We start from the raw sequence: 13,432 nt of genomic DNA, 5'->3' as shown, positions 1-13,432 counted from the left end.
AACCCATGAATTTGGTTCGGAAAGCCCACGCTGAGATCAAGAAAGAGTGTAAAAATGGGATCATGAAGAGGAATTAAAACAATGTACCGTGAGCTATAAACAAAAGATTACAGCCTGTTTGGCCTTGCAATTTGTAGGTTAAAAGTGTACTTTTAAACAAAAAATCTCAAAAAGTTGTCCAATTTGTATTTTTTACAAATGATGATTTTCATTAACATATCATTGGATAACAGTCTACTAAATAGACTTACTCTTTAACCATATCTCGGAGCGCCTAAACAGTCTGAATATAGGCATGACTTCCAATTTGCCTTCACACTCCACACTTTATTTGGAGTTTGATTAGAGATGCTTACCATAGAATTAGTTTCTTTTTAGGTCCCAGCCTCCCAATTGGACAGAGTCTTATTCTAGTTGAGAAGAAAAGACATGCTACCACAAAATTTCACATTCAGAAAACCATATCAGATTGTACTTCAATCAACAATCCAGCAGATGTCTCATAATCATATGTATACTCAGAAATTTGCTGCTAGACCATAAAGCAAGATTAATACTACAAAATTTTCTTGCACATTTGAAGAGTAAACTATACAAGCTGATAGTTCTTTAATGACTAAACTAAAACACTCCAGACTCACTGCTGGCTACAACAATGAAAACTCTCAGAAGAAGGTTAAATTTTGAGAACCATAACAGTCTACAACAAGGTTGGAGATCTCGAAGAAGAAGAAGAAGAAGGTTAACCTCAATTGCGAGAATCACAGCAGTCTACAACAAGGTTAGCTAAAACAATGGGAACTCTCTTCTTTCCACCCTCTTTTTTCCCCGTGCTCAAAATCATAAAACTGGAAATCAAAGATTTTAAGCATCATGAGGAGAAACACAAAGAATGGAATTATTGAAGTAGGATATCACAATATCAGACCAGAGGTGAAGATCCAAAGGATTAACCAATACATAGGAACTGGACGACCATGTCACGTGTGCACAAAACGTGTTATGATCCAGTGAACCTGTAAAGCAAGAAAAGTGCAGCAACAAAAGAATGGTGTTACTGGTTTTTGGACTTCAACGAGTACCATCTTTTTAGTAAAAAAAATTCTCTAGCTTAAATGCTCACGATATTTTTTTCAGGAGAAGTCCAATAAAATCCTTGAATTGCAATGATGGCCAAGTTAGAAGCTATGAGAACGAAGATACTTAAAGCATGCAGTCCCAACCACTCCAGCACAGATGTCAAGCGTCTGTAACCGTAAACATCTACCTGCAGAACAGGGTGGGCAAACACGTGTAAAATTATGTTCTAATAAATCTTTACTAGATTAGAAAGGTAATTCATGAACTACTTATTAAAAAAAGAAAAGAAAGGTAATTCATGAACAGATTACATCTAAAGTGAATGGCAAGAAGCAAATGCATGTGGCAGGCATTATGGTTCAGATATAGCATAATGGTAGGAACATAGTCAACGATAAAATTACAAGCTGTACAAGTAAATGATGAAGTCGATGAACTTTGATCTCTTGGCTTAAACCTCAATTAGAGTATTTATTATTCTACATGAATGACTAGAATTGTACTTGCAGTGAGTTTAAAACCTTGATTTTTGGGTTCATATGCTAGAAATTGGATAATCAAAGAAGATCTGGAAGAAAGGTCCAAAACTTAGAACAGAGTATGTTTATTCTGTCCGTGTCAATATCTCACTTAGAACAGAGAGCAGGGTAAATTGAGAAGCACTTAAAGAGGAATTGGATCAAAATGAATATTCATAGAAGACAAAGATAAATACTTCCACACGTCTCTTGACAAGAACTTTACAGCTAATAGCATCAAAATTCTCTCTAGGAAGAAAAAATCAGAAGGAGGCAATTGTTTTAAAGTTCACCATCATATTTTTAAATGTGTCTACAGATAAGACCGCCCTTCAGAGAGCAAGGATTGACTATGCAAACTCACCAACAGATATAAAGCACCAAATGTGATCCCTGCAGATGCAGAAGTAATCAGCATATAACTGACTGTATACAGAGATTTATTTAGAGGGATGCCTGACACAAAAAATAAAAATGAGTTTCAGTATCATGGTATATCAAAGCATACCCAAAAACAAATCCTCACATATAGAATTGCTAAAAGACCAGTTAAAGTGCATACCTATGAAGGTAAGGAACAATCCAAGGACGAACGAAGAAATTGAAAGCAAGGACCAGTTAGTCAGACGTCCTTTGTGGTCCTGAAAAATAATTGCATAACATCAGATCTACTCAAGAACCAAGACCAAGATGTGAGATATATTAGAGATAGAATAAGCACGATGCACTCCGAGGGTAAGATGTACAGGGTAATCTTCTAATATGTAATGTCAATAGCCTATGATTTTTTAGGTTGAAAATGAGTTCCACCACTAGACTCATGTTCTAGGTCCCGACAATGTATTGCTTCCCTGCGCACATAATTGAGGACATGGGACATAGACTTAAAAAAGAAGGTGAAGGCTGTCAAGAGTGCCTAAACATCTCACCTGTAAGTGAGCAAGAATGTGTCCATACTGAAGTCCAATAATGCAAGTCACAGCTGCTGTTAAGGAGCTGCCAACATGTAACAATGTTTAGAAATTAAGATCAGTTGAAGGATGGATAAAGAAAAGAGGAATTATTAATGCAACACAAAATATCCATATTATAAAAGGCGCACAACCAATTTCTGCTGTGAACTGAATTTGGTTTCACTGATTCCAATTCAAGTTTGTGAATTGGATAATGAGTCGAAGAAAGTGGTTAATATTAATAACAATACGAAAATCTAGAGTAAGCATATTAATTACCTAGGCTCAATCATGAGTAAGAGATTAAAGATGTCTGGCTCTATAATAAGGGCCAGTTATATCAAGTAAGGATTGCTTCTAAATTTACTTTTGTTTCCTAAGGGGACAACTCAAGACTCAGTTGGGATGGCCAGGCCAAAGAATGACTGTGCGAAGACAAGCAGTGATCATGCATAAATAGAAATATCATGAAAATTGTAAATTAAGTATGATAAAAGGACCTCTTCTTCCACAGCTACCTTTCAACTGAATTTATCTGTTAAGCTATCTTAAGTGAATGGGTCACAAAAAAATTTGATTCTTGGGACTATGCCCTCATAAAAGACCTGAGAACTGGTCTCTTGAATAAAAAAAATACTTGGATTCATTTATTCAACATATATATTTTGATTGGAGGAGTATTCTTTAAATTTTCAGACTAAACTCATCAAAGTCTTCACCGAAGCATATGTGTCCAATTCTTTGTTTATCCTACTATGACACTACTATTCGAATCAAAAAGCCTGAACTTGTGTTAGCTATGACATGAGAGAGCATCAACTACAACTGAAAACAAAAAATTATCTGCTAAACAGGAACCCAGCTGAACTGAGCAGGCTGGGCATGAAATTGAAGCGAACTGAACCAAAACACAGAAGGCATCTCATGAGTATAAAACAAAGAAGATTTGGTTGGCTACCTTAAGATACCTTCAGGGTCAAAAGGAGCATGACACCATGGAGGTGAACTCTCTGAAACTTGTCCATTGGCAGGGACATTGCACTCCTGTAAATTGGAATTGTTAATCAACGATGTGTTGCATAATGTTGAGAAGCACTATATTAATAACTTCAACTGACGGATACCTTCAGGTTTCTGTAAACAGGTTTCATATATAGATGATCAACACCCAGAATGTAACGGTCAATCATTCCAGCAGAATTGCAGGCAGGTCCAAGATCACCTCTCACACCACATTTCATCTATAACAAGTAAACCAGAATGCATCCAATCTCATGAATTAGGAAAATTCAAGTAATAAATATTTAACAAGTACTTGTACGCATAAAATAACCAGGTGGGAAATGAAACACCATATATTAACTAGTTGGTTTAAATGGTTGAACAAAATGTAAGAAAACAAATATATGTGCACACACACACACACACACACAGATTCCTGACTCAAATTTAATCTAAGCAATTCACCACACCTTTCTATACTTAAAGCAATATTGCCAACCATCTACCGGAAGAATGTAGAAGAAGGAAAGGGAATGTGCTGACTACTGAGTGTGCTCTCACCATGTAAACATAGCTATCATTTGATGAAGGCAAAGAAGAGGCCGAGGCTGGTACTGTGAATTCCCAATTTGGAACGTATAAACCATATGATAGCGACAAGTATAGCACAGACAGTGAAAATGCAATACACCTACAATTAAGAAAATAAAAATGTCACAAAGTGTGTAGAAACAAAAGATCAAAACCATGTCTGCGCTCATAGATACCAGACTGGAAATGAGGAAGAAAATAGGTCAGGGTTTAGCCAAAAATCAAGTGATCTAAATATTTGATAAACACTATTTTTAGTTGACTTGCAATCTAGATATCCTTAACAGTGGAAAAATACTAAATTGGGTAATTCAACTATTGGAGTGAAGGTTACTTGCACGGTTGGAACCCATCTCCCCTTGGACAATTAATGTAAAGTCATGCTGTAAATGCAAACAAGTTATTGCAATCATCTTGATGACTCTAACGATTTTCTTCTTCAATGACAGTCAATTCAATGATTTAAACCAGTAATGAAGTACTATCTCCAACACACGTATATTCATCCTTTGTCTAAAACAAAAATCATATTTTTGTCCTTTCCCTTTATTTTAAATTGGATCTTTATTGCATCATTATTCAGTATGATTTTCTCTTAAGTGGGGGTCTTAGGAACCATAGGAGTGGCAATTTGAGTTCACGTATTGGGTTTGGGTCATGTCGAGACATGGGTATAAGACTATAAAGGTCAACCAAAACCCGACCCATTTAATTAAACAGGTCAGACCCCTCAACCTCAACCCGCTAATTTCTTGTTGGGTTCTTGCAAGGTTTGCATGTTGTGTCAAAAATTGTCAGCCCACTAGAAGGGATGGCTTGAATACAATCCTACCAGGATTTTTGCACAAAGTGGCCGCTCCCAAAACTTGAACCCATGGACTTTTGGTTGACAAGCAGTCCAAGACTTCTACCATTGCACCAGAAAATGGTCCTCCATCAACCTATAAAAGGGAGGGAGGAAAAAAAAAATCTAGGCTAGTTTCAAGAAAATAGGATTGATTACTGGACATTGATGGTGGAGGTTATTGTATTTAAAGAGAATGTTACTAATAGTGAGCAACAGCCTTGAAACTTGTAGTATATTACACAGTCCCAAAAATTAAGACCTTACCAATGCCAGTAGTGACCCTTGAAAAAACGTTCTTCCCTCCATGTCCTACATGGAAGCCAGATCTCACATAAAGCTGCAACAACGTATCCAATGGATATCCTCTGGAGTAAATGACAATGAGTTCAGAACAAGGTGATGAAGTAAACACATGCTTATCTGCAACTAATTCTACAACCCAATAACTCTGCCTAAGCAGCCAGCTGCTGAGCTAGTGGCTGATGTGGCCTATCCATGTGATGATCACTTTTGAAAATCCAAAGTAAACTGATGAAGTAAAACTTGTAGGAAGACTACAATTGCCATGTAGCTTCATTTGCTGAATTGTTACGTACTGAATATAAAAGCTTTTTGAGAAATAATCATGTCTTTAGTACAGAACAATCATATAATTTACTTGACAATGTACATCTTCCAATCAATTGATATGAACAGTAGCTAGAAAAGATTGAACCAAATTAGACCACACCTGCAAAATGCCCATCCACCTTATTTTTTCGATGTCAACACCATATGTCAAGGAAGTTACTCCATGCAGATAACCACCTGAAATGAAATGACTCTTACACCAAAAATAAAATAACCAAATAGAATAAAAGAAAATGACTAATGGAGGAAGAACAAAAGCATGACCAGATTCCAACCATAGCAAACCTACCAAATGACAATTAAGATAGGAGACATAAACCCGCCATTGCTATATGATTCATTAGATGATGTTTCTACCCTTGTCTTTCAAATCCATTTGTGTCATTTGAACACATCAGGGGTGTCCATGCGAGCGGGTATTAACCGCCATCTGCTTTTTCGCACGTGTGGATATAAAAAATCACTATCTGCAAGTGCGAATGCGGATAGCGGTTTTTGGGTATGCAGATGCGAATAATAACTGCATCTGCATACCCCTTATATCTAATACATATTTTTTATATTTTTATATATATTTCACTTATGAATGTGTAATATTTAGACAATTTATGTTTTTTATGTTATGAATTTGTAACATTATTTTTGTTATGTTGGATTTGTAATTTATGTTTGCTGGCTTGATTGTTATGCTCATTGAATCATGGATAAAAAAATTATAAGGGTGTTTCTTGTGAGTATTGATTACCATGAATATTTTGAGGTCGTATCCATCATCCTTTTTTTTTTCTTTTTTTTTTTTTCCTCGGTTTTACATATTTTTGGTATTGCATATATTTTCAAAACACGCCCAAAAGACTAAAAATGGGTCAAAATTATTTTTAGAAGCGTTAAAAATAGGCCCATTACCTATTTGCGGATAGCGGATAATAACCGCAATAACCGTGTAGATGCGGATGGTAAAAATGATGCAGATATCTAAAAATGATATCCATATTTTGTGGATGCAGGTGTGGATATCGCAGATATTCATATGTACACCCCTAGAACACTTAGAATGTTGGAAACAACACCAATATAACCTGTTATTCCCTCCCCCCCCCCCCACCAAAAAAAAAAAAAAAAAAGTTGCTTTTAGGACTCAGTATGTCCAATTAATAATGCAAGCTCACATATGCACAAAAGTAAACAAAAGGGTTTACATTGGAAGCTACCAACAATTTTACCTTGAAGAAGAACACCTAAAAGAAAAAGTTTCACTGCCCTAAACACTGCTTTCCATGTAGCCTCTGCTTTGTTGGGTACTTTCTAAAATTGCAAAGCTTTAATTATTAAACACACTGAAGACTAAAATATAAAAACTAAAACCAAATGTCAATTTCTTGGTAGCAAACCCTATCATTACCTTGTACACAAGTGCAAGAGAAACCCCAGCAATGAAAAGAAAGAAGGGCATCACAAAATCAGCCAAGTGAATGCCATTCCATGGCGAATGAGTAATGATTGGAAAAACCGCGCCGGCATAATCAACTAGCATCATGAGCTGCAAAAAGGAAGCAATGTAGGACTCAATTACCACTATAATAAAAAACACCAAAGCCAGTAATCAATTTACACAAACTAAAAAATATGGTTTTTCTTATTTTGTAACTTAATATTCAATTTTTTAGCTTAAAAAAAAAAATCATTTTGTTCACATTTTTGTTAACAACTCAAAGACAAAATTAAGATTATTGTGTATATCAAATTCAAATGAGTGGCATTATTATTACTGATCAAGAAATATATTTATATGGATAAAAATATCTCAGGAAAAAGAGAGAGAGAGAGAGAGAGAGAGGGACGATTCATTTTTATGGTAAAAAAGGTTCAAACTAAATACTTTTCGTATCTCAGATCCCTAAAACTATCAAATTATTAAATAATTTCCTAGTCCTCCATTTTCTCAGGAAGCAAACAGAGGCTTGCTGAGTCAGCCAAAACGGCGTTGACTTTACAAAAACACTTCCATTGGAGTAAAACAGAGTTAAACAACTTTGCTTAAAACACAAGCTTCAAACAAATAGCGAAGCGAATGAGAGAAAATCAGAGCTGAAGTAAAGAGTAAAGCGAAAGAAATTGAAGCGGCGAGCTCACGAAGACGCAAAGGCCGCGGAAGACGTCGAGGGACGCGACACGTGCGGCTCTCCTACTGGCCTCCGGTGGCTGCTCTTCGTCTCCGTCCGGTAGCGGCTCGTAATCGGCCATTTACCTGGCCGGGTCGCCAAAAAATCGGACGCTCTGCGACACTCCTAAAAGCAAGAAGTATCGGGGTCCTTTTCTTTTCTCCTTCAAATCGGGTTACTGTGAGAGACGACGATGAGATTCGGAGACCGTATTATGAATGGCGCTCCGAGGTACCATGCTGCTGTCTCGGACTAATCGTCTATAATAGAATATTCTGCTATACTGTATACTTAAATCTATTTCTTTTTTTCAAATTAAATTATTCTACACAATTGATCAACTCGAGCATCTTACACTCAAATATTAGGTCCGTTGGAAATTTAGGGAAAAGAAAATTTGAGTTTAAAAAATGGCATTATGCCAAACATCCAAACAAGCCCATAAATTCGATCTACAAACAATGTAAGGGTATATCCACTTAGAGCACTAGTAGCAGATGCCTTATAAGTAGTTCTATTCCCTAAAATAGAGAAAATTTCAAAAAAATCACAAAAAATCAAGCCACAGCAGTTACCCTACTTTAGGGGACTACCCTTGGGAAGCACTGTAGCTTCCCAATCATATATTTTAATAAATAAAAAAACAGCTCTTTCTCTCCTCTCTTTCCTTCACGTTCCAATCAGTAATCACTTTCTCATCTTCCACTCATATTTCTTCCGATGCAACTCATCTTCCTCGCTCAGATGGTCATCATCGAGGTCGTCGAGCTTTGCAAAGGGAGTGCCAGTAGAGGAGAGACTAGAGGAGTTGGGATCGGCAGAAGTGGCGGTGGAGTCTGGCTCGATCGGAGAGGTGTGGTTGAGGAGGATGTTGCAGAATTCGTCCTCAGGCCGAGCCAAGGTGATCCGGATGGTCGAGTTGGCCCTATTGCCGCTCTGCTGCTCGTCGCCGGAGAGAGACGCCGACGACAGTGACTATTGGATTTCATCCACGGCTTGCACTGCGATCGACTTCGTCGCGTGGGATTCGAATATCATTCTCTCTCTCACTCACTTCTTCCGAAACAGTTGAGTCCCACCAAAGGATTACCTCCTCTGCCGAATCCAATGGTTTTCTCTTATCCTCCGGCGGCTCCATTAAAGAACAAAACAAGCTTTTTGTTTTCTTTTTCTCTTCTGGAAAAAGTGGGAGATTCGTTGTGCTTTTTGGTGTTGACAAATAAAATATGCTTTTGGATTCAGAAGGAGAAACAGAAGATACGGGTTCTGTGGAGTGTGCCGGAGATTCGGAGAAGACGAGAGAGCAAGAGAAGAAAATAAATGAATTAAAAAATAAAGTAGGAAAAGAAAAAAAAATAAAAAAAATAATATTTAATTGATATAGGAAAAATGAAGGGAATCTATTGTGGGGTGTTTTTTTATAGGGAATCAAAAAGTGGTTTGATTCCCCAAATTTTTCCTAAATTAGGGAAAATGGTTGGGAAGCTGCTGCTAGTGCTCTTACCAATTTCATATATCGGGTGTTCGCCCGACCCACTCAAGTTGAGAATATAAGTTTGAGCTCGGGAAATTAGGCTCGATAGAACGTGAAGGCCAGCATGCCAACTTATTAGATAACAACTAAAATAGAAAGAAGTGCTGATAATAACTCCCACAATTTTATAAACACGAAATCCTACATGACACTTGATAACAACTGCAACCGAATAATAGACAATGAATTAAGTATCATGATTAACTAAGATCGTACCACATCACCCATAGCCATGCCATATCACTATATGACACCTGCTCGAGACCGTACACCATTCATAGGCTTTTCACATAGGAAGATGCATATGGTTATCGATTATTGTCTCTAACCGCAATAATTTTAGGTGGTTATCAAAATTTAATAATCGCAACCGCTTTACCTTAGCCGATTATCGATTATTGAAACCCAAAACCACATCACATAATCGCTTTTTAGGTATGAGCCTATTTTGGTGTTTTGGGCCTATCTTATGCCTTTTTTTATGACCTATTTTAATTGATTTTTGGACTATTTAGTATCTATTTTAATTAGTTTTTGGACTATTTAGGACCAATTTTATAGTATTAAACACTCATTTTGGTATATTATTATTATTTTTATATATTTAACATATTATATATAAAGATAAACGGTTAGAGGTTCTTAATCACATCCGTCTACCCCTAAAATTATTAACCGCATTGTCATAAGTGGTTAGTAAATTTTTCTAACTGCCTACCATAACAATTATGCACTTAATGTTTATTAATTATTAAATGATTAATAACCGCATGCTGATATAACCAAACGGACCCCTTTTTTGCCTCCTTTTTTTTTTTTAAATAAAAAATAAAAAAAATCTTTAGACTTGATATTATATTTCAGTAAATTTCCTCGCGTCTTCACTAACCGTATAGACATTTACGTGGCCGAATCTGATTGATTGATAGTCATTTGTGAGCAGGTGTAATCTGGGCCAATCACATCTTAGGTAGACTCACAGGCTTCTTTTATTTGCGAAAAGGATATGTAATACGATGGTATAACTTATTTGTATTTTTGTTTTTGTTTTTCACGAAAAATGAAAGGAACAAAAGACAAACTCTTTTTTTTTTTTTTTTTTTTTTGAATAGTAGAATAAACCGAGTAGAATTATGAGAAAAAAAAGAAAAGAAAAGAAAAGAAATCATAGTTAAAATATTTTCACTCCTCTTGCTAATGTATGTCTATTCAAATTTTGGGTACAAACAAGATATTACGTGACGGATGGGGATGATTTTATAAATGAGTTATGCTACATGTTGATACAGTCAATTTTTAGATGGTTGGACCGTCATTTTGATAGTTTTTTATTTTTTATTTTGCAAATGGTTCATCGTCGGTCCAACGGTCCAAATTTTTTGATGCATATATCAACGCTATACGTATATACAATTTTTGCTTTTGCAATTTTGACACGTGTCAGGCATGTGATTTGGAGCTAAAATTTATTATCATTTAACACATTTAATCACATACTTGTCAAAAATTATAAGAAAATTATAGAAGAGTACTTCTATGTCTAGCAAATTTCTTTATAAATTGTTTCAAAGATAAAAATTTGAAATTTGATATGGATAAATGAAAGATGAAAAAGATGATCAAAGAAGATTAATTTATACTAGTAATGAATTTCTTTGGATTAAAAATAGATAGGCTTAAGGGGGATCGACTAATAATTTTTTTTTTTTTTTTCAACACCTATAAGACAATTATTGTTATATACTTATCTATAATAACAAAATTAGGCCACACCCAATAGCTATTATGAAGTGACAAAAACTCTTGATTAGAAACCTAAACGGATTAGATAACTGTGACTCTGAACATCAACTACGTAGAATTCTTCCTAAATATAACAACCATATTTCTTGTTAATTCATTGGATTTTCTTTGAGAAAGAGCAACAATGGCATTACTTTCGAGAGTTGGTGGCAGTAACACTAGAGTGAGTGCTCCTGATTCTTCGATCTTCTTCATCGTGCCTGCTTGTGCGTTTGTTTGTTTGATTTATGTTTCGTTTTTTGTGCATGCAGGAAACTGAGGAGTTGGTGAAAAAAGAATTACTGCAAACTGACAAGAACAGTGACAGCAGGAGGATTGAGGAAGATGGTCAAGTAGCTTTCAAGAAATCTATGTTCAGTTTCGAGAAGCAGCTTATATTGGATGTCTTACTCAATCTCAGATTAAGGGAAATTATATTCTTCTTGGAGCGGGCTCCAGTATTTTTTTATCTCTTGACCAGTGGTAGATTTCCCTTATGTTTTGCTATTTTCCTCTGTTATTCTAGTCTCCTTCACCTACTTTCCTTGATCAAATCTCATCTAGATGTCGTTCCTATCCCAATAGTGAGTATACTTACAATATCTATTCAATAATTCAAATAGTATATAACATAACTTTGGTTAATTTGGTTCTCCTTTTCATCTAAGAATTGAGTGATTTGATTGATTACAGAGGCCTGAATATATGTTTCGGATTGATCGGACTGCCATCGCTTTGTCGGGATTGTATTTTATTCTTGGAAGTCATGTATCCTGCTGGTATTTAGCACTTGGTCTCTTTGCTTTATCTAATGCTGTCCACATCATAAACTTGATAGCACCAGAAGAAGCAGGGAGATTGGCTCGTGAGATTATCAGCCTTTGTTCTACAACTTGCATTCCTAACTCTAGGGTGAGTGATGTCGATCCCCCTTTAGCCTATCTATATATTTATGTTTATGCATGCTTATCGATCGTTTGCACGGGCACTTCAGGAAAACGCTAGCCACATCTGTACTAACTTAATAAAAAAATCAATGTGAGGCTTAATTAATATCAATGCAATATTTTGTCATCACTAATAGAGCTGAAGTGTTTGCTGCATCAATTCGCTGTAAAATATGTATATGATTTTCTATGCAGGAAATTAGCAAGGGAGAGGAGTTGGTTAAAGAGCAAGCTAAGATGGAGGATGAACCGCCTATGTCAATATTCGACCAAGAAGCACCAGAGAAAGAGAATGATGTGGGGCATGAAGATGATGGTGGCTGCAGCGAAATCGATCAGGCTGAAGAATGCTTAAGGACAGCAACATTGTTGATGGCGTTTGAGCAGATTTTGGCACTGTTTGTTTTCATATATGTTACCGGATCATTAACGGCCTGGCGATCAGCTATTTTCTTCTGTCTTAATATCCTTTGTGTATATTACTTCCCAATTGTGAGTATTTATTTAAATTTAGGAGTTCAAGTACAAGTAATTAATATACATGGTTTGATTTTTATTTTTGTTTTCAATCAATTTTGAACCTGAGACTAACCAATTTTGATCATGACTGCAGGAGCCTTTTTTGTTGTTTATTGACAGAGTTTCCTCGGCTTTATTGTGTGTCTTCTTCTTTACTGGATCCTTATTACAAGGGAGTTTAGCAACTGGACTCTTTATCTTATCTAATGTGGTTTGCATTAGGAATGATATTAGAAAAGAACAGGGGAAGAATATCGGCCTTTGCTCTAAAACTTGTAGCCTTAACCCTAGTGTGAGTGTTCTTGATCCCTCTGAAGTGTATCTATGTCCATTTGTAATATAATATACACATGGTTTTATGTATAGGCATGCATGGTAAAAGTCCGGGAGACATTGTAAATTATTTGGTAGTTCGAGGGGCTATATATATAGCATACTTAATTGTTATAGGACAAGTTTTTGTTGGAGCAAATTGACATGTTTTAAAAGCATGCGATTCTTACGTGCATAGATGGAGGAATTTCCTTCCATACAGTTTGGAGAAAACTTTGATTTTATTGCTCTATGGATTAGGCAACTCTCGTATGAACTCAGTATTTGGCAATCATAATAGTGCATCTTTATGCTATCCTTCAGGCTAGCTAGTACATCCACCAATATGGATAACTTTTGATAAATCTTTTTGTTTATGTTCTGTTGAGCAGAAAAGTGGCAAGGGTGAGGATGATTGCGGCCAAGAAGCTGCAGAAGATAAAGAAAATAAATGTTGGGATTTCTTGGACGAAACCTGGATGGAAATACTGAATATCAAACAGAAACTTGACAACAATGACCTGAAGATCGCTAGAACCGAAAATGAAAGGGATA

General features: G+C 36.0%; 1 protein-coding gene across 2 annotated transcripts; it reads right to left on the bottom strand.

Annotated features, from left to right (window-relative positions):
• Positions 1–450: 450 nt before the first annotated feature.
• On the bottom strand, positions 451–8,087 carry LOC133882840 (uncharacterized). Of its 2 annotated transcripts, XR_009902739.1 has the most exons (14): positions 7,755–8,087; positions 7,024–7,161; positions 6,845–6,926; positions 5,722–5,798; positions 5,256–5,356; positions 4,115–4,244; positions 3,676–3,792; positions 3,510–3,595; positions 2,528–2,594; positions 2,161–2,239; positions 1,963–2,054; positions 1,124–1,267; positions 929–1,016; positions 451–848 (listed from the first exon to the last, which is right to left on the bottom strand). XR_009902739.1 is itself a non-coding variant. In XM_062322061.1 (13 exons), exons 1-13 carry the CDS (start codon positions 7,863–7,865, stop codon positions 981–983), a joined length of 1,260 nt encoding a protein of 419 aa, XP_062178045.1. In that variant the 5' UTR covers positions 7,866–8,087; the 3' UTR covers positions 451–980. The 2 variants fall into 2 exon arrangements, 1 of the variants encoding a protein (XP_062178045.1); XM_062322061.1 differs by having other exon boundaries at positions 451–1,016.
• Positions 8,088–13,432: the final 5,345 nt, after the last annotated feature.

This window comes from Alnus glutinosa, chromosome 11, assembly GCF_958979055.1.
Source record: "Alnus glutinosa chromosome 11, dhAlnGlut1.1, whole genome shotgun sequence".
NCBI classification, from domain to species: domain Eukaryota; kingdom Viridiplantae; phylum Streptophyta; class Magnoliopsida; order Fagales; family Betulaceae; genus Alnus; species Alnus glutinosa.
The sequence above is the reverse complement of the archived record's forward strand: the minus strand, read 5'-3'. Positions and strand labels throughout refer to the sequence as shown.